We start from the raw sequence: 21,252 nt of genomic DNA on the forward strand, positions 1-21,252 counted from the left end.
TCTCTCCTTTTTTTTTTTCTCCCGACCTTATATGGTCTGCCCCTTCTCTGTTTTCCTTTCTTTCTTTTTTCACTCTCTGTTCCCTCTCCTTTTTTTTTTCTCCCGGCCTTATATGGTCTGCCCCTTCTCTGTTTTTCAAAATTTCAAAATCCCCGCCTGCTCTCGCTAGAACAGTGGTATGACAACCAGGACAAAAATCCCTAGAGGAGGGCATGCTGGACCTGCTTAATGTGGGAGGTGTCTGTCTTGTGTACCCAAAGTGTACTCTTTCACCATTTTGTTGTGTTTTTTGTCCTTTTCTTTTTCCCCACTAAAGCTAGGTTTATACCAATATATTTTGAAATAAAATGCAATTGTTTCTAAGTTAAATTAACAGAGAAGAAGATTGAGGGACAAAACTTGATTTTTTTTATATAACTTTCAAAAATTAAGGATTTTGTGAAAAAAAAAAAAAAAAAAAAGAGAGGCATGCATGGATTAAAATAAAAACGGTTGGTTCAAATGCACCTTAAAAAAAAAATTGACAGTTAAAACTAAGAATAAATAAATATAGGAGTTAAAAAAAAGTAAAGAATAAAATAAAGATGTGCCAAATAAGAGAGAGATTAAGGAGTTATACATTTCATTTAATCAGTTCATCATTGGGGGGATGCATGCGCAAAAGATATGCATTATAATTGAGGAACGAAATAGGGTGTCTACACCTACCAATAACTGATTTGCTATCACAATGTATACAAATAGAGGGCACAGGTTTCATCCACATTGGTATATCTTCCAAGAAATGACGAAGTCACTCTGCTTCTTCTCCTACTTTGTCCAATGGGATAAATTCTGATTCCATTATGAATCTAGCAATGCATATTTGTTTAGAAGACTTCCAAGATACCACTGCACCACCAACTGTAAAGACATATCCACTCGTGGATTGGTGTCTTTTGTGTCGGATATCCAATTAGCATCACTATACCCTTCTAGTACAGCTGGATACCGGGTGTAGTGCAACCCATAGTTTAAGGTGTATTTCAAATATCTCAAAACCCTAACTAATGCCTTCTAGTGGTCTTCCCCTGGATTACTAGTGTATCTACTCAACTTGTTGATAAAATATGCTATGTCCAGTCTAGTGCAGTTCATTATATACATAAGACTGCCTATTATTTTCGAATACTCCAATTGAGATATGTCTTGCCCTTTATTCTTAGTTAGATGTAAATTTACATCTATAGGTGTTCTCACTGAACTGTCATCATATTTCTTGAATATCTCAAGAACTTTCTTAATATAATGTAATTGAGATAAGACAAGTCCGTCAGATTTTCTAGAAATTTTCATTCCTAGTATCACATCTACAACACCTAAATCTTTCATGTCGAACTCACTAGTCAACATTCTCTTGATAGCTTTAATGATATCATTATTGCTACCTATAATGAGCATATCATCAACATAGAGACACACAATGACATAGCCATTTGCATTATCTTTAATATACACACATTTGTCACACTCATTGATTCTAAACTCATTTGACATCATTGCTTTGCCAAATTTCTTATGTCATTGCTTTGGAGCTTGCTTTAATCCATAAAGAAATTTAACAAGCCTACACTTTTTTTTTTCTTGACCAGGAACAATGAACTCCTCTGGTTGTTCCATATAAATCTCCTTATTTAATTCACCATTCAAGAATGTTGTTTTTACATCCATTTGATCTATCTCTAGGTTATGCAATGTTGCAATAGCTATCAACATCCAAATGGATGTTATTCTTGTAATAGGTGAATATGTGTCAAAATAATCCACACTTTCCTTTTGTTTGTAACCCTTTACAACAAGTCTTACCTTATACTTGTCAATAGATCCATTTATGTCAACAATTTACTTTTGTGATAAAGCAAAAGAAATAATACACAGATCTAAGAATAAGCAATAACACAAATAAATGTGATAGGCAAAGGCAATTAACAAATACTGAAAATATATAAAAAAAGAAATCTACAAAATAATTAATAACTCACAGACCAAATGCGTGAAGGATGAACAATTCAGATCAAGTTTTGTGCTTGACACAATCTCTTTAAAGCAGATTTCGCCCCTCACACAATCACTGTGGTGCTTTGAGACTCACGGACGTCTGCCTCCTAGGATAAAATGATCTACAGCATGAAAATGAAGCACACAAGGTCGTGCTCTGCGAACTACTCAATGTATCTTTCTCTCCCTTTGACACAAAATGAAATGCACAAAATATTCTCAATGGGAGAGTTTTCTGAAAATGTTGTTTTTATGAATGAGGGACTATGAAAAATTATACGTTACTGAACAGATACTCTGATTCAGTAATAACTGTTGTGCACAGACTAACTGACTCAAAAAATTAAAAAAATAAAATATTATTATTTGGACAAGTAGACCTAGTCTACATATACCAAAAGCTCAACCCAATGTCCAACTCATGAGCATATAAATTCATATATTATCTATTTCCTTTCCTATGTGGGACTTAAGATTTTTACCACTTATAATAACATTTTCAAGTGAACATAGAAAATATCAATTTATTATTCACTCCATGCTATTTTTCCAACATTCTTATGGTTTTATTCTTCTCTATTTATTTTTATTCTTTTGAGAAGAATAAATATTCTTTATTTTGGTTATGTTTTTATTATACGAAATAGTCATTTCTTATGAATAGTTATTTATCAATAGGTGCAATAATATCTATAATTAATTTATTTTTTAAATAAACAAAATTTTCATTTACACGGAACAATTATAAAAATAAAAAATCATAAAAAATAACTCATCTCTCTCTCAAATTTTGAAGAAAAAAAAAACTATTTTTAAGGAAATATAATTGTATAAGTAAAATATTTCCTGAAATAAATTTTAATTAAGCTTTATTCTAATATTACAAACTCACTACCAAACTTATGAATAAGTTTAGTTATTCCATTACAACATATTTTATTCGCAACAATAAAGATTGTCATATCATAATCCTCATTCAATATACCAAACAAACCTTAATTGTGTACCAGGAAATAATCACTGTACTTGGAACCTATTTCAACTTCTTTAAATTATTTAGTGTTAAAAGTGCAATAAACAATAAATTTCCCATTCTTCTATATATATTAAACTAGAGTGAGTTTTTTATTTATTTATTTATTTATGGGGATTACACTCCCCTCCCATTAGGTTTGGAGAAATGATTTTCCAGCCCAAACCTTATAAGGGAAAAAAACGCTCCCCTCGCTTGAGATTTTAAAAAAATAACACTTCCCCCCAGTTGTTTTTATATTGGTATCAGAATATTCAATCTTTTTAATATGATTCCCTTTACCAAAGTTTAACCATGATTAGTAAAAGCATAACTAAAAATTTTAAAATAATAATGCAAATTTTATCAAGCACCAAAATATTTGCAATAACAGATCTCTCCACAACCCGTTGAAAAACTAAAAACTAAGAAAAAGTCATACTAAATATTTTAAATATTCTTTAATTAAAATTTTAAATCTATTGATTTTGATTTTGAAAGGGGGGATAACCTACCCTTAAGCAAAGAACAGGTTAGCATGCAACACTTTTAATATCAATTTAATAGAATTTGATCAAATGGATGTGAAGGAATAAAAAATAATTCCTTCAAATTTAGAGTGGAGTATCATTTCCCAAAATCTCAAATAAGGAGGGTGTACTAACCCTAGTTTATTAAAGAGGAGTAAACCAGTAATTATAACAAAATATGTGTGCTAAGATGTAAATTACACTTTTATTTATGTTACTCCACTCATCAATTTTTATTGTGTTAATATTTAAAATTTTTAACTTTTGGATCATAAGTTCTCATTAACATATTAAATTTCGTATTAATTAGATATTATTCATTATCTATTCAATAAATTTATGTTATATATAAATTTTTAAATTAAAAAAAAAAATGACTAGACTAGACCGACCAAACTAAACATCTTTTTTATATATATACATAGAAAGAAACACATTTTTTATTGCTCGGTTTTGAGTTAAATAATAACAATACTTTATTATTTATGTTACGCTACTCATCAATTTATATTATATTAATATAAGTTATCATCAATGCTTTAAATTTTTTTTTGTTAATAAGATATTATTCATTACTTAATCAATAAATTTATGTTATATCTTTCTCCAAAAAAAAAGTTATGTTATATGTAAAATTTTAAATTATAAAAAAGAAGAAGAAATGTAGATAATTTATAGAAAATATATGGTGAAGGTAGAAATGAATCCACTCATTTACTTCTCCCATAAATTTTTATATATAAAAAAAAAATAAAAAATAAAATCTTTTGAAAAAAGAAAAAAGAGAGAGTTGGTGAGAGATAGAGGGGAGTTGGCGCTGGAATCCAAGCTCACTCTCTCAGATCATCACCACCGTCGTATATGCCACGTCACCAGCGGCCTCCGCCGCAGCTGGTGCTTTGATTACCGGAGCTAGGGTTTTCTTCCAATCAGCAGAGCAACATTGGCCTTTCAACTTTCATGGAAAAAGCACTTCTCGTGTACTCTCTCTCTCTCTCTCTCTCTCTCTCTCTCTGCACTCTGCTATTTGGTTTGTTTCTTTTTTCTGATTTGGTTTTGTTTGTTCAGAGAGAAATTTACTTTATCAAGACTTGAATTCTAATGCAAATTATTACACATAAAGAAGTTGAATTTCTCGAAGATTACAATTGCATTAAGCATTTTGCCTTATAACGTAGAAATCAAATTTAGTCCCAACAATAAGTCAATAAATAGTAGTGTGCATAACACTTTGATTCCTAGCATTTAGTGTTAGAATCCTCTCTGTTTGGTTTTGTTTGTTCAGAGAGAAAATTACTTTACTAGGACTTGAATTCTAATGCAAATTATTACACATAAAGAAGTTGATTTTCTCGAAGATTACAATTGTATTAAGCGTTTTGCCTTATAACGTAGAAATCAAATTTAGTCCCAACAATAAGTCAATAAATAATAGTGTGCATAACACCGTGATTCCTAGCATTTAGTGTTAGAATCCTCTCTGTTTGTTTGATTTTTGAAACAGAGAGGGACTATTTCAATCAAGGTGAGGATTTATGATTATTTTTAAAGTTAGCCCAACTCAAATCATGACCAGAGTTACACACTTACACTATCTCTAATGTTGGTTACTTTCGCTTATTTCTGCAAATTGAGAATTGAGAGAAACGAAGCCCCCCATGAGTGTAACCGGCTGGTGAGCTCATTGGTCTGGGGCATGATGTAAACCTGGAGGTCCCATATTAATTCAATCCACCGCACTATGGGGTTTCCAGTGTCTCATGAGCAGGGAGTAGAATAGTTTGGTCAAAGGTTTTGGACACTATTATTCTTCTCCTTATTATGCTTCTCGAGCTCATTCGCCTATGTTTTTTTATTAATCCATTCAATACATATAAGCTGGACACTTGACAGAAGCAAATGGGAAATATATACACCTCCTGACCTCCATGTGTGAGGGTCTCTTAATAAGTAAGTGAATTTCTTTGAAATGTGGAAATAGAGGCACAACTGTAGTACATGGGAAGTATACGAAGGAAGATTCGAAAAGGAAAAATACAAAGAAATTAACTTCTAAAACTCATACCATCCAGAAAATCCAAGAAATAAAGGGAAGAAAATTGAGTAGCAGTCAAGGTTCAGTCCACTCATAGAAGGCATAGGAACTTGAGTAGGCCATCAGTAACTCCCTCACCACAAAAGTGTGTGAGTTGCTTTTTTTCTTTTTTTTAAATGCACTACTTAGGTACAATGGAGCTACCATCCAAATGTGAGTCCCTATTAGATTAGAACATGCAGCACTAATCTGCAATTACTATACCTAGTCTTCTCAAATTATCAGTTATCAAAACTTTTCCCATGCTATAGTTCATGTGAAGAAAGCAATGCACCTCTTTGGTGTATTGCTAATGTTGAACCTCAGTTGTATTTTTAAAAATCTTGTAATCAATTTTGAGTTTCATCTTGTTCTTTTTGATCGATAGAGGCTCCGTTTTCATTTTTTTTTTAAAGGCATTTCAATTTGCTTTTTTTTATAGGATTCTGTTGATAATCTTAGGTTCTGTTTTCTTTTTCTTTTTTTTGATAATATATGGGAAAATATGACATATTTATTTGCATTTTTAGTCAAAACAAAAATGTATAAGTTTAAATCCTTGCTTTGTGTGATCTAAGAGAGAGAGAGGGGGGTTACTTACGCCTGATAAAACTTTTTACTTTTGATGTCTAAGGTTTCAATTTCAAGAATAAAAAATTTTAGGATGAAAAGTATCCTTTTTTTTCCTGTGCAACCAAAAGGCTTAAAATTTATTAATTTATTTTTTCCAATGTCATAATCTCAAACATATTACAACTTCTTTCAAAATACGGGTTAAACATTAGCATTACACAAGGAGGTGCATGGAGGAGTATTTGGAAAGTAAGACTGTAAGAGCTCCACCTACAGTTGCTTTTTTCACATGACCTATAGCATAGGAAAAGTTTTGACAGCTGATAATTTGAGAAACGGGGTATGGTAATTGCAGATTGGTGCTGCATGTTCTAATCTAATGGGGATTTAGTTTTCTTATTATTTGGGGTGTTGGGTAATGCCAAAATCAATGACTTCTCTTGGAAAGGTAGTTTTAGCAAGTGTAATTCTGGAGAGATTTGGATGGTAGCTCCATTGTCCATAAGTAGTGCATTTTAGAAAAGGAGCTTATGCACTTTTGATGGGAGGGAGGGAGTTACCGAAGGCCAACATAAGTTGAGTTCCTATTTCTAAAGACCTTATATGACTGGACCTTGACTACTACTCATTTTTCTTCCCTTTGTTTCTTGGAAATTCTAGACGGTATGAATTTTAGAAGTTAATTTCTTTGTATTTTTCCTTTTTGACTATGTCCTTGTATACTTCCTGTGTAATTTATCACATTTCAATGAAATTCGCTCACGTATTAAAAAACCATCACACAAGGAGTGAATTTACTTCCCATTTGCTTCTGTTAAGTGTCCAGCTTATATGTATTGAATGGATTTTATTTTACCGAAGTAGACTCTGGTTTCTTTTCCTGATAGGCTTACTCAATTATGATGAGATTTTGGAGGCAAGCATTTTGCAAATACATAGGTAAATACACTTGAAGATTACTCCTGTCACCATGCTGAAAGCAACTTTGGAGGGCTATATTTGTGTTTGTGGCTCCAACGGGGAATGCCCCTGTGGGAGTATGAGTTTCAGTCTTCATGCAGTAAAATGGGTGGAGATCATATATTTTTTTGTCAAAACTCCACTCTTTCGAACTTAGTAGATAGTATTCCAAAATAGCAACCTTGTGTACATCTATACGGAATATAAGAGCAACAGAAATTGTCAATTTGGCAGAATGGGGAAGACAAGGGTTCATGATAAGTTGTTTTGGGTGTATTGATTCTAAAGTAAGCAGGAACTTTTGAAGGGTATTCTGAAGAGACTATAAGTGTTCCCTTGTTTTAGGGAAACACTAGTAACTTCACCAAACCTTCTCGGTCATCATTTGACAGCAAAACTTGGTAGTCTCATAGGATTTTTCTTTTCTATCTGTATATCACGTTGAGGCTTTAGATACATCTAGTGAACTGTTGATTAAGGGAGATCATGGTAGGCTTGCAGCTTTTCACATTGAATCCAAACTGTTTGAGGTTGTGATGGATGAAAGGGTAATGTTTTCACATTAAGGATCTATGAGGGGGAAATACTATCTGTGTTCTACATTCATGGGACGTGATAGTACAAAGTAGCTCTTGGCCATGTTGGTTGAGCTCTTCATGCAAATTGTTCCAAGGACTATATAAGGACTAACAGAGAGGCAGACAAAGTCTTCAGGGCCCAAATATGCACCAATACCTTTGGAAAATAATTGAATTTAACTGGGTGCAGCAGTGGTGGTTGAAAAACGACAGTCATCATCCTAGAAGGCGATATAGGGAGTTGAAGAAGTTAATCTACTCAATGAATTATGAGGAAAACCAAGGTTTGAATCCCCCTCCCCTATTGTTGTGACCATCAAATTTAAAAATAAATAAATAAAATTGTCCAAATGATAAGGGGAAACGGGAAAGGGTAAAGAATTCTAATGAGTTGGAAGGTGGATGTTGTCTGTTTGCAAGGAACTAACAGAGAAACTGTCCTAAGTATCAGGGGAAATCAATTTGTTGATTGGCTCCATTGGGGCTTCAGGAGGCATATGGATGTGGGACACAAGGATAGTTGTTAAGATTGATGAATTCGTTGGTGAGTATTCTATCTCTTGTTGATTCAAAAATGTAATTAATGGCTTTTCTTGGGTATTCTTTGGATTTGAATCTATGGCCCAAATGTAGACAAAGACAATCTGATTGTGCAGGAATTAGTTGGGGGGCCCTTGGTATATAGGAGGTGATTTCAACGTCACCAGATTCCAAAGTGCAAGAGACACCTCAACTATGTGGGTGTTCTCAAATTTTATTTTTAGCTTGGTCTGGTGGATTTTCCACTAGAAGGGGGGCATTCACTTAGTTAAGCAATCAAGCTAATCGACTTCATGGAGGAGTAGGGATTGTTATTGTTTGAAGAGAGAAATAATAAAGTAGCATTGGAAAAGATCATACTTATGGAAGAAATTAGTTAGAGGCAAAATTCTTGGACAATTTGGCTACAAGATAATTGTCTACAAGAAGGGGATCGCAAGATGAGTTTCTTTCACCAAATGGCTAACTCATACAAAGGAAATTATCATATTGGACAGCTGAAATTTGAAGAAAAAATATTAAGTAGACTATAATAGCCACCTTCCCTTCGTTTTAGAAAATGAGAGATTCTCACTAAGAAAGATAGCCCTCACTAAGGGATATGGAATCCTTCTTTGAGCTTTATTTTTATTTTATTAATATAATGTACTATTTCCTTGGATTAATTATGGGGTGCATATATCAAAAATTCAGTGTGAAAGTTGAATGAAATGCCGAGAGCTTTTATAGCTCAACTAACATCTTTTGGTGTTTCTAATGGAGACATCTAAGATTCAAATCCCCCCTATTTCATTATAACTATCGAATTATCAAGTTGAAAAAGATTATTTTTAACCAACAGAGTTTGAGTTGGATTGGTACCTCACCAAGTCTTATGGCTTGGGGGTGGAGTTGGAGTGCTGCAGGGTGCAGCTTAGATTACAATATAATATAAACTTTCTAACCGTTTCTTAAAGCTTGGTTACCGTGGCATAATATCTTGTGAAAAGCAAGATTCATAGTGCTTTCACACCCATTTTTCTTCCATTCATTCCCCTGAAGTTCTATTTGGTCATGATTCCCCAAGACTTTAATGTAATTTGAGTTTGTTTTGCTCTTGCTAGACAAGTGTTGCCCATCGCAAATGCTTTTCTGCTGCAGCTTTTTTGTTCTTTTATTTTTTCCCCCGGCATATTCTTTATTATTAGCCAAAAGAATGGTGCCATGAGATATTCAAATGTAATTGAAAGCTAATCGATATCACAATTTAGCGTAATTTCTGCAGCATTATCTGTTTTGTTCAGCTGTATTATAGGACTTTTCTCCCTCCTCTTTGTCTTTGGTTGGGACATTAGGATCTTTGTAATCTCAGTAATTTCATAATTCCCCCTTTCATATTTTACTGATTCCATTACTATATCTGGTTTTATCCATATAGTCTCAAGGATGATTTGCAACTGGATATACTGGACAATGTGAAAAATATGATAGCTGTGGAAGAAGTTGGATTTGATGTCCCCCAAAAATGAGTCAACAAGATTTCAACCACAGATCATCTCCTTGACATTCCTTGCAACCCATCCACAGGCCAAAAATGAGATTCTCTTTTTTGCAAAGTGAAATTTTGTAGACAAACATCGTTATGTTCTTGCCTATCAATGTGGCGTACATTGATAGTTCGTAATTATTATCCTTGGGCCATTAAAGACACCTTTGCCACAATTTATGCCTCCTAAAACCCGAGCCTTATGCTTTGTAATCATAATGATGTTCTAAAAAGTCAAATATAGTGATCTTCTTGTTTTATGAAACTGTAGTTGTTGATGTGAACTGGAGTTTCCTCAAATGAGTGTAGAGAAGAAATCTTGGTTTCTTTAATCTTTATGGAACGTGTGGATGAGGTACACAGCGGTGGGGTGGTCCCTTGTGGATTGTCTTAGAAGTTAGAACTATTTTTAAAGTTTTGGCCTTTGGAATAAAAAGGAGATAAAGCATCATTTTGTTTTGTATTTTTTCCCTAATTTAAACTTAATGACAATTCGTTATCACAATGAAATGAAAGTATGGTCTTGTGTGGAAACTGTTGTGCCCAAGAATATCATGCTGCCACAGAGACCAGATTGTTACTGTAGAGTGTAGACTACAGAGTTAGGATGCATGGTACTGCTACGATATGGCAACACGAAATTTTTTTGAAAAATTATAATATGATACAACAAATAGGACATTGTTATGATATAAATACAAAAGTACAAAATGGGTATAATAGCTCAAATGAAATGTTTGTAAAAAAGATTAACCAAGTTGGATTACGAACACAGAAGAATACAATTTTGAGATAGCAAATTACTGTTTTTCACTTTAGATATGTCAAGCTTACCCAATAAAGAATGGATTAGGTTTTTGGCTGTTAACCAAAGATTTTCAACAAGCATGATGGAATAACAACTTTTCCGTAGGTAAAAGCTCACAAGGATATGACTCCACTCCACAGTCCATCCACAGTGCAAAATAGATGATTGGAAATTTGGAATTTGGAAGCACTAGGGATGTATCAGTTCAACAATGGCATTGATGATTATGATCTCTGTGTCTTACCCGTGCACAAAGTAAAGCCACTCAACACTCGTATTAAGGTGGCCATGGCCGCAACTATGTCATTAATTTCATTCAAATAGTCAACTGCTGTAGACATTAAAATCTGATTTCTCTTTTATTTTAGGTATCCTTTTAGCATTAGTGGTAATCCTTCAACATCAAAGCTCTTTTTTGAGAAACAGCCTTGGGGCCCAGCTCAGATTATAGGATGGGAGCAGTTGAGATTTGAGATAAGTATTCCATCTGGATCTTTGAAAAATGAAAGAACAAAATCAAAGCTTTGAACAAATCTTAAAAAAATTAAAATTATACTAGGAACACAATTTTTGGCACAACTTTGTGACTTGTGATTGGTAAGGATATGTTTGTGGGCCATGTGGGGACACACACCAATCACAACTTTTCATGTAGCGAGTTGTAACACAAAGTTGTGCCAAAAGTTGTGTCCCTAGCATAATTCATAAAATTATGACCCTTATTACACTTTGTACTCTGACATTAAGTTTACTATTAACTTGGATGGAAATTCAATATTTAGGATTCAAAGTGTAATCAAGATTATGGTTTAAGATGGTAAAGTGTAATTCCTCCTTTGTTTTTAAGGGATTGAGAAGGTGTACAATTAGGTCCTTCATGTGGTGACTTGTTTTTTCATCCAAGTTAATTACAAACTTGATATTGAGGTGCAAAATGTGTAATAAAGATTATAGTTTATGTTGTAAAATGTAATCAGATGTATAATTTAAGGTGATAAATTATAATTATCCCCTCCCCACCTTTTTTTTAGGACATAACTCTTGGTTTGTCAATAATTGAATCCAAATATGTTGTTAATACAAAGATGTAATAAGAAAACCCTCTTTAAGATGTAAGTAAACGACAATGAAAAAAGAAAAGAGAAATAATATGTCCACAATATTTTTACAACAAATCCTATGTAGCAGGATGTTACTGGTTATTATTGTTGGGACAAAAAAATAATCTTAGTGTTAGGTTCAAATTTGAACCAATAACAACTAACCACCTATGATTTATTGTAAAAATGTTGTAAAAATATTGTGGACGTAGCACCTCTCAAAAGAAAAAGCTATTAATATCTAGTTGTGATGATTCCTCCATGACCCTCCCAAGCATTGATCCTAAAGAAAATCTCAAGAAGTTATAACTCAAGCCGTATGAACACAAAGACAATGCGTTCAAGTTGGGTACCATGAGTACTTTTTTTTTTTTTTTTTTTTTCAACTTGTGGTCCCTTAAAGTCAACATTACTAATGGTAACTGATGAGTGATCAAAGGCCTAAGATCAAAGAACCCCTCTTAGTTCACGTGTAGGATTCGTATATTCAATGCACTTGCTAACCCATAATAATTGTAAAAAAAATTCATCATTAGCCATGCAGGGATTGGTATTATGTGAAATCATTAAAATGACTTCAGAGAGGAAAAAAAAAAAGTGGTAGAGACTTAAAGGCTCTCACAATAATATTGATGACCTCATGCCCATGGCCTGGTTTTAAAAACATAACCTAACTCATTACCTGTGGGTCACGTAAACTACAAACCCTGCCAATCAGATCACAACATGAGATGGATAAAATCATAGAACTTAAAAAGTTAGGGATTTTTTTTTCTTTGCTTTTGTTCGATTTGATAGAGAATAGGAAATCTTTAAAACTTCACGTGTATATTGCATCATGTTGTCCAATCATAATACACGGGTCAAACACTTAGCTCGCCCCATGGGTGAGGTAATCATCTCTCCCTCTCTCTCACACATTTTCTTTGGGTAAAAAAATTGAAGGGTCATTACCACACTGCATAATTGTAAAATTGTAATTATAGGCAATGTGGAAGATGATGATAAATATTCATGAATGCCTCTGTTATCTGTGGCCATGCAAATCTTTTGAGCACTGCCAAACACATTTATGAAAATAAACAACCCCTTTACCCCCCCCATTAAATCATAACCCCAAAATCATTTCTTTTTTTTCTTTTCTTTTCTTTTTTTTTTACAACTTTTTAAAATTAAAGGACGGCTTAAAATTGCTGCACGAAAAAGAGAAATGCTTTTTATTTAAGAGGGGTTTGAAGGATTACAAGAGGAAGGAACCATTATTATTTGGGGCTTGCCATCATTGTTTGTGTTCAGAGAAGATTTATAACCCTGGATATTCATTAACAGTTTTGAGCCAAAATTTATTTACTTCCCTATTGCACGTTTTGACAGAGCCCTTTTGCCCCCCTATACTTTGACTGTATCGTAGTTTGAATGACGGATGGGCTGACCTGGTAAAAAATGTTGCTAATTGATGTGTGGACAGAACTGGATGAGATCAAAGCTAAGAGCATAGGTTGTGGCGTAGAGCTTTTCTATGAGCCAGAAATAATGAAATATGGTTTAGACTTTAAATGCAATGCAAGTACTCGTAGTGGTTATTCAGCAAAAAAAAAAAAAGTACTCGTAAGTGCTTGTTTAAAACTTTAAATTAAGACGTACTCGGACAACGAAATTTGTAGATAATTCAATTTAATAAAGAAATTCTTGTCAACTTCGACAGTGTGATAATGTGACAAAAGTCACACAACCATAGCAAGTAAAGGAGAATGACCCCTTTCAAATGTAACTAACAATCTTTTTGGAAATCAAAATTCACTCCATATGGTTTTGTTCTATTACAATTTAGTTTAGGAGTGGCAAAATTTAACACTACTCATGAACCCGACACGACTAACCTGCTTATAAACAAGTCATAGGTTGAGGTTAAACGGATTCGGGTCATATTCGAATTGACACAGTTAACCCGTTTAATAAACGGGTCGGGTTCATGTTCAGTATTCGAACCCATCTGACCCGTTTGACCCATTTAGCTTATAAAATTTTAGTTATTTTGATATTATTACTTAATTTATTGTTGTTTTTATATGTTTATTACTATATTTATAGTTGTTAATGTATTTTAATTTTATATACATGGGAATTGATAAAGATTATATTGGTTAACTATGACCTATTGATTAAATAGATTATAAAACGGGTCATTTGTATTGACTTTTACATAACTTGTTAATTTAATGAGTTAAACGTGTCGAGTTGACCTGTTTAATCAATAGGTCGTATTCGGGTTGAGAATTGCTGACACGTTTAGTAAACAAATCGGGTTCGAGTCAACTCATATAGCCGAATACTCATGACTCGACACGATACGAACCTGACCCACGAACACAAATTGACACCCCTAATTTGGTTTATTAACTCATTATTAGAGTTGTCCTATGTGCTTAATCTAAACCTAAATTGCTCACATCAGGTTAATAAAGGAGCCAACAGCCACTAACTATAGGTCAAGACGTTTCTAGTTTGAGTGGACAATGGTCGGATTCATTCAAAATCGTTGAAGGAGCAGTAGTGAGGTGAGTCACGGGATTTAATCAAGATCTCGTTGGATTTAAGACTAAGAAAGAGAGCGAGGACAACGGTTGAGAGAGAATTGCGATTTCCAGTGGGTTTTATGATATTGGGTCAATCAATTCAAATTTTTGTCAAGTTTCAAACCTTTAACCTGCCACTCAATCCACTCACATTGGTTGTTGAAGCCAGAGACCCACTATTGACCGCCTCTTTGCATAGATCGAGTCGGTTTTATTTCGGGTGGCGCCAAGTTAGATACTTCCATCATGTGGCTAATTGGTCTGGATAGCCCTACTTGTAATTGTTATATTTGACTCCCCAAAGGTTTGGAATTGAATGGAACTAAACTATTTTATTTTATATGTTTAAAAATAAATTAATAAAAGAATTTTTTTTTTTTAAAAAAAGTAACCTTATTTGAGATACCACTAACATGAAAAAGAATAAGATTAATAATTTTTTTTTTAATAATATTACTTCTTATATCCTTTCTTTTATAAAAAGTAGTGTTGTTATTTGTTGATGGTATCATGGTAATATTTGAAACTTATATAAATATATATATATATATATATATATATAATTGGAATCATAGTTTTAAAAATCGGATCGGACTAGCTAGTTCAACTTGGAACTGAGCACTAATCTGGTCTTGTAAAAAGCGCTATAACCAGCCAAAACCAGTCAAAAATCGGGAACCAAATCTAAAACTAGTTCTTAGACCATACTAGTTTTTAAAACCATGATTGGAATATAACTCTTGGTGTCCAACTTTCATTATTTTGAAAAATATCCTTATTGTTTAGTTTAGGTTTATTTTCTCAAAAATACAAATTAAGGTGAAAAAAAGTATTGTAACAAATGATTAAACGGCAAACTAGAAAAACAAAACCCAAGTTCACATAACTTATTACCCACTTTTAGGTTATTTTTCTTAATTTGAATTTAAATGTTTCTTACCTGCACGACATCAGAGTTCTTAAATAATAATAAAATAAAATAAAAAAGAGAAGGACGAGAAGAAACAACCACCACTCTTTCTTGTCTTAAATCTTAATTAAGAAGATAACAAATGTCTTAGGAACTATTTTTAACAACTTTTTATGGTAAAGAAAAAAGTAACTAACTTTTTTTTTTTACAGCTTTTAATATTTTCCATAAAAATTGTATTATTAAAACTTTCATAAAATGGCTTGCAGGCTATTGACAAAAGTAAATATGGATTTTCAAATGTATGGTAGAAAAGAGTAAGATAAAACACCTATTTTGACTTATTAATAAATATACAATTTCATACTAATCTGCAAAAAAAATTTAAAAAAAAAATTGAAATTAAACTCCCAAATAATTTATAAAAAATTATAATTAAGTTTTTCCCCCTCTTGAATGCGATTAAATATCTATGAAGAGAATGTTTATTGGTTACATAAGGGGCAAAGGGAAAAAGAGATAAGTTGATTGGAGTTTTTTTTTTTTTTTTTTGGTTAAGAAATTATTCCTAAATAAATAAATAAAATTATTAGAAAAATATCGCATCATTTTAATTTATTATATTATTGAGATAACAGTAATCATATTTATTATCATGTTAACCTATAAATAGTCTATTATGTCAAGAGTTTTGTAGCTCAATTATTTGACACTTCTTATTTCTGTGATATTTCCAATAGAGACCTCAATGAGTTATATCTCTCCATAACCCGCCCCCACCATCAAATTATAAAATAAAATAAAAATCCATAAAAATTAGTAATAATTTTAGTATTTTTTTTCATAAATTATCAAGAATTTCAAATTGGTTCCCTCAATCATAGGAGTGGATTTTCCAATTTCTTCGTTCCTTCTTCTTTTTTTTTTTTTTTTTTTTTGGGAGTAAAGTTCCAATTATTTGCAAACATCACAACATATGATTTGATTGGAAGTTCCTCTTTTTATTTTAATAAAGATATAGTTTGAAGACATTTTCCATCAAATGGTAGTGGTAGACAACACAAGGACAACCTCTCCTACTTTCCTTTTTATTTGTTTACTAATTTATCTTTTAGGTGGACAAGAAAATCAGCCAATCACACCAATAAGTTGGGAGTCATTTTACCATGCAACCTCCAATTCAACATTCTTTTAAAAAAAATACTATTGTAAATATCATGTTTATCTATTATAATAAACCAAAGCAACTATCCTAAAAATCCAACGTAGTATCTTTCTGTATTTTGCACTAGCTATTATGGACACAATAAAATTTAAATTTATAACTTTCATTCGATGATATTTATTATCATACAATTTCAAAAGTAGGGGAAAGTGCTTTAAAAGAAACAAACTGTGAAGTATATATGCAGCAAATGACCTTTTTATCTCTAATTCCTCTTGGTATTTTTTTTTGGGTAAGTTTTTAAATTTCTTGTATCTATGTAGCACTATTAATTGAATTTTGTTCTTCAATAAATAAAAATTGAAGAAAAGAACCGTTAAGGTTAATAAGGTAAGTTAAGGCAGTGCCAGCCCATGGATTGAGAACCCCATAATTACATTGATGTAAGTATATAGCCCCCCAGATGAAGAGTGATATATAAACGAGCCCCACGAGGGGGCACCAAAAACTTGTTGACAATTTCACCCATTCAAGAAAGACCCATCCAAAACACCACCTGTCCACCATGATGTTTCACGTTAAGCTACTCATAACCCGTGAGGGCTGGCCCCAACTCTCTCACCCAAACCCTCCAATCCATTATTTCAAGCCTATAAACCCCTATATTTGGCAAAAAATTATGCTTTACTTATGATACTAGTTTGGCAAATATAATTATGGGAATAATAACGTAAAACAAAACACCATCAATGGTGCAAAGAGTGCAAATTATAGGAGGTAAAAATGGTGTTTTAGTTGGCATGCAACAACATCCCCTAGGAAAGCCTTTCACAAGGTACTCGTACTAAAACAACATTGCCATCATGTAATCCTTCTTTTTTCCTTCATTTGTGGAAAACCCTTTTCTAAAATTTCGCATTTGGGTTACACAATACACTCCCCTAGGCACATAAACTAAAACCCATCATGAATAATTCTTGAAACAACATATTGTCCCCAAGACAATAATAAGATTTTTCCAATTATTTATTTATTTATATAATTACCCCCTACACATAGATGTAATCTTTTTGGTATGACTCTATAGTTGGGAATAATTATTAGACAACAATGACATACGCAAATGTGTCTTAAACACACAAAATGATTATTACCAACAGTTCCCAACACCAGGAATTTTTTTTTAAAAAAAAAATTTGGAAGAGAAAAAAATAGACTAAAAATAGAAGAAGAGGAAGACATAGATAAATAAAACAAAAGAGTAATTGATGATGAAGGAAGGGGTGTGGTGGATGGTGATGATGGTTCGAAGCCAATCCAAACCATCATTGCGAATCTTGGGACGGCCTAGCCCACCATCATTTTAGAAGCCCTAGCCAGAAGTCACATAATTGTCCCTCTCATACCCATAATGCTACCAATTTATGCCCCAAATGTCCTTTTACTCTCTGCACAAACCCAAAAAACCCATCATAATTCCCATGACGCCAATTTCCATCATCATATTCATATTCATAGAGAAACCATAAACACAAAAAGAAAAAAGAAAAAAGAAAAAAACATTAAAATCTTTTGGGTTCCTAAGCCTAACTCGCCGCCTTACATGCTTACAAATGCATGATTGCTGTGTCAGAAAGAGAGAGGCATGTCTCCACACCCTCTCTCACTCGCTCGCTCGCTCGCTCAAACTCAACCCCCATTACTAATTTCTCTCTCTAAGTTTTTTTTAGCTCTATAAATTAACACCCTTGTTTCTTCACTTTGTCACGCACTTCACAAACTCACTCACTACTACAACTCTTCGTTTTTTTTACTGCTGCTTCTTCTACTTCCTCGGCCAAAGCTCTCTCTCTAACCAACCACTAAAAGGTGATCTTTTTTGAAAACATAAAGAGAGAGAAACCAAGAAAGAGGTCCCCACCTCTCTCTCTCTCTCTCTCTCTCTCTCTCTCTATCAAACTTCTTTTATCTTCTATTCTTTCACTAGAGGGGTACTAGTTTTAGTGGCAAATTCTCAACTAGTTCAACTAGTTCTATGTCTATATGCTATATGCCATACTCTCTGTCTCACTTTTTCCTTCTTCTATTTTGTATGATAGTTGCAAGAGGGGGTTCGCATTGTTGTGTTTTCTTTGTTTATCTTTAAAAACCTTATTTTGTGGGAGAGAATGTTCTTGTCTTTTGAATGTTTCCCACCTTGGATTCTCAACATTTGTTTCTCTCCCCACTTTTTTAAATGGTCTTCTTGTCTTTATCTAGCTGTGGCCGTCTTCTTCTTTTCTTTTTTTTTAATTTTTATTTGTATTTGTATGTATAATTTAACTTTCGGTCCACTGCTTTATTGTTTAAAAGATGCAATATTCTTTGGTGTAAGTATGCATGTTTCGAATTGTACTTATAGACACAAATATAAACACAAAACAAGTTTAAATCTTCATTTTGGAATGTTATATGAGCTTTATCCTTTTCTTTCTTGTATGGACAGCCGAAAGAAATCTAATGAGTGCAGATTCAGACAACTCATATTCCATCAATATATCCTCTTTTTGTTCTAAAACAACCAATTTGCTCTATTTATTTGTCAGGGTGGTCCAAATATTGAGTTGCTCATGCCCTCCACCTACTCTGCTTTTCTGTGATATAATTGCCATTCTTGCTCTCATTTTTTTTTTTTTTTAATTATAACTAGCAAAGCATAGGGTACAGCAAGAAATTTCCAATTGCTACAGAATCTACAGATTTTGATTTGTCTTTGGACCTTTAGTGTAAGATCGCACTGGCTCCACTTCCACCTTGTATTTGAATTATTTGGGTAACTTTTCTTTAAATACTTATATAGGTTCATATACCATTAGTCCATGACAAAACTGGGTGCACTTCAAAATTTTCCTTTATCATTTTATATGGCCGATTAATATATATCTTTGTACACTTTCTGTATATTTTGTTACAATAAAATATAGTATAATAGGATTTGTCTCATGTGTTGTATTAAGAAACATTATCCGAAGATACTCTTTCTCATGGTTCTGATTCTTTTTCTCTTTTTTGGTTTCAGGGGCATTACAAGCAGTTAGGAACACATTTATCATAACAATGGATAGGCTGAACTCAAAGCTGTACTTGCAGAACTGTTACATAATGAAAGAGAATGAGAAGCTAAGGAAGAAAGCACAGCTTCTTAACCAAGAGAATCAAGCACTGCTCTCGGAGCTCAAACAGAAGCTGACCAAGGGATCAAACCCAAAAAACAATGCTCCAAACAATAACATTCCTGACCTCAATCTCAACTCCAGCTCAAATGCAAATCCTTCCAGTTCCAGCAACTGATCTAGCAGGATATATGTGTATCATTGACCCCACTTAGATGCCCTTTCCTCTTTTTGTGTAAAACCATAGTCAGCCAGTGTTAGTTCCAGTTTCAGTTATATAGGACAGTTGTAGTATCTTTCTACCAGGGTCACTTTTGCTTCTATTTCCATCTTTTATCATATCTTCTTTTCTTTTTGGGGGGGGTTAAGATATAGATTTCTGAACTACAAGGATGTATCAGACTATCTGCTAGACAGGAATATAATATTTATCATAATTTTAGCTCTCTTTCTCTCTCTCACATTTAAGATCAAATTAATATCTGCATTATTAGCTAGCTGTAATGAGCCAGTTGCTGTTTTCATTATTCATCATATCAGAATGCAGCCATTCAGAAGAAAATAAATAAACAAAAAATAAAAAAGAAGAAAGATAATAGAATGCACTGTCACCCAGGCCTGTACTCTGTAGATGACTCTTTGGTTTAACCACATCAAGTGGCATCCATTTATTTCCCAAGATTCAGCATAAAGGATAAGATGACCCTCTAAGCTGGTTCATTTTAGAAATGTGGCAGACAGACTTGTGCATTTTATTAAAATGCAGTGCTTTTTTCTTGCTTATTATGTATGATAATTTATTTAAAATGTTTCTCATTTTTTTTCAAAGGATGGTGACAATTTTAAATGATGCCAAACGGCTACCATATCGTATCGTATGTCAGACAACGTATAGATCCAGCCTATGGAGCATTTTATTTATTTATTATTATTATCATTATTTAAAGATAATCTACGTTGTGTTTGTGTCCAAAGTCTAAACACACGGCTAATATCAGACAAATTAAGGATGATCACGGATCGATCAGTGAGGTGGGAGACTGTAAAACGTGTTTCACCAATTCAAATCTAGATGTCTCCTAGTAAAATATAAAAAAAGGCATACCTTATTTTGTTTTTTTATTTCTCTTTTTCTAAGAATACCAATTTCGATTCTTCTCCAAACTTGTATCGAATTGAATATGTTGAGCCAAATCTTCTTTAGGTAAACTTGTGTAAGCTTTTTAGAATTTCAAATAGTTACCAACCAATCCAATAAGCTTAAATTGATAATGAAATCGGTTTAACTCACGAGTCGTCTTTAGATGCTGGTAATCTAGGTGGCATCATTACGAGGTGATGGAGATATCTGTTGAATTTGTTAATGATATTAAGATCTCTAGTGAAGCCTAAATGAAGATTGAGCCAACGAGGAATGACGAGTAATGTTGAGGACATCAATTTTGGCACAATTTTGTGCCAAAACTCACCACATGACAATTTGTGATTGATAAGGTTGTATCAGTGGGTCATGTGGAGACACACCATTACCAATCACAACTCTCCATGTGGCAAGTTATGACACAAAATTGTGTCAAAGTTGGTGTCCCCAACATTACGCATTAAGTAAAGTAGACATAAGTAGAGGAACGATGACACGATGGTGACCAGAGAAGCATGGTATTGGGTGAAGCTCTTTGGACATGTCAAGTTCATTAGATTTCCATATGAGA

The 21,252-nt window shown here is 33.1% G+C and overlaps 1 protein-coding gene and 1 long non-coding RNA gene across 3 annotated transcripts; both read left to right on the forward strand.

Annotated features, from left to right (window-relative positions):
- Positions 1-4,377: 4,377 nt before the first annotated feature.
- On the forward strand, positions 4,378-10,094 carry LOC142609482 (uncharacterized). Its single transcript, XR_012839617.1, has 2 exons — positions 4,378-4,559; positions 9,722-10,094. It is a non-coding gene; the product is annotated as an uncharacterized LOC142609482 (long non-coding RNA).
- An 8,047-nt stretch (positions 10,095-18,141) lies between these two features.
- Positions 18,142-19,988, forward strand: LOC142611031 (protein LITTLE ZIPPER 4-like). Of its 2 annotated transcripts, none has more exons than XM_075783038.1 (2): positions 18,142-18,257; positions 19,447-19,988. In XM_075783038.1, exon 2 carries the CDS (start codon positions 19,485-19,487, stop codon positions 19,716-19,718), a length of 234 nt encoding a protein of 77 aa, XP_075639153.1. In that variant the 5' UTR covers positions 18,142-18,257; positions 19,447-19,484; the 3' UTR covers positions 19,719-19,988. The 2 variants fall into 2 exon arrangements, with proteins under 2 accessions (XP_075639153.1, XP_075639154.1); XM_075783039.1 differs by lacking the exon at positions 18,142-18,257 and adding an exon at positions 19,111-19,200.
- Positions 19,989-21,252: the final 1,264 nt, after the last annotated feature.

This window comes from Castanea sativa, chromosome 9, assembly GCF_040712315.1.
Source record: "Castanea sativa cultivar Marrone di Chiusa Pesio chromosome 9, ASM4071231v1".
In the NCBI taxonomy this organism is placed as follows: Eukaryota; Viridiplantae; Streptophyta; class Magnoliopsida; order Fagales; family Fagaceae; genus Castanea; species Castanea sativa.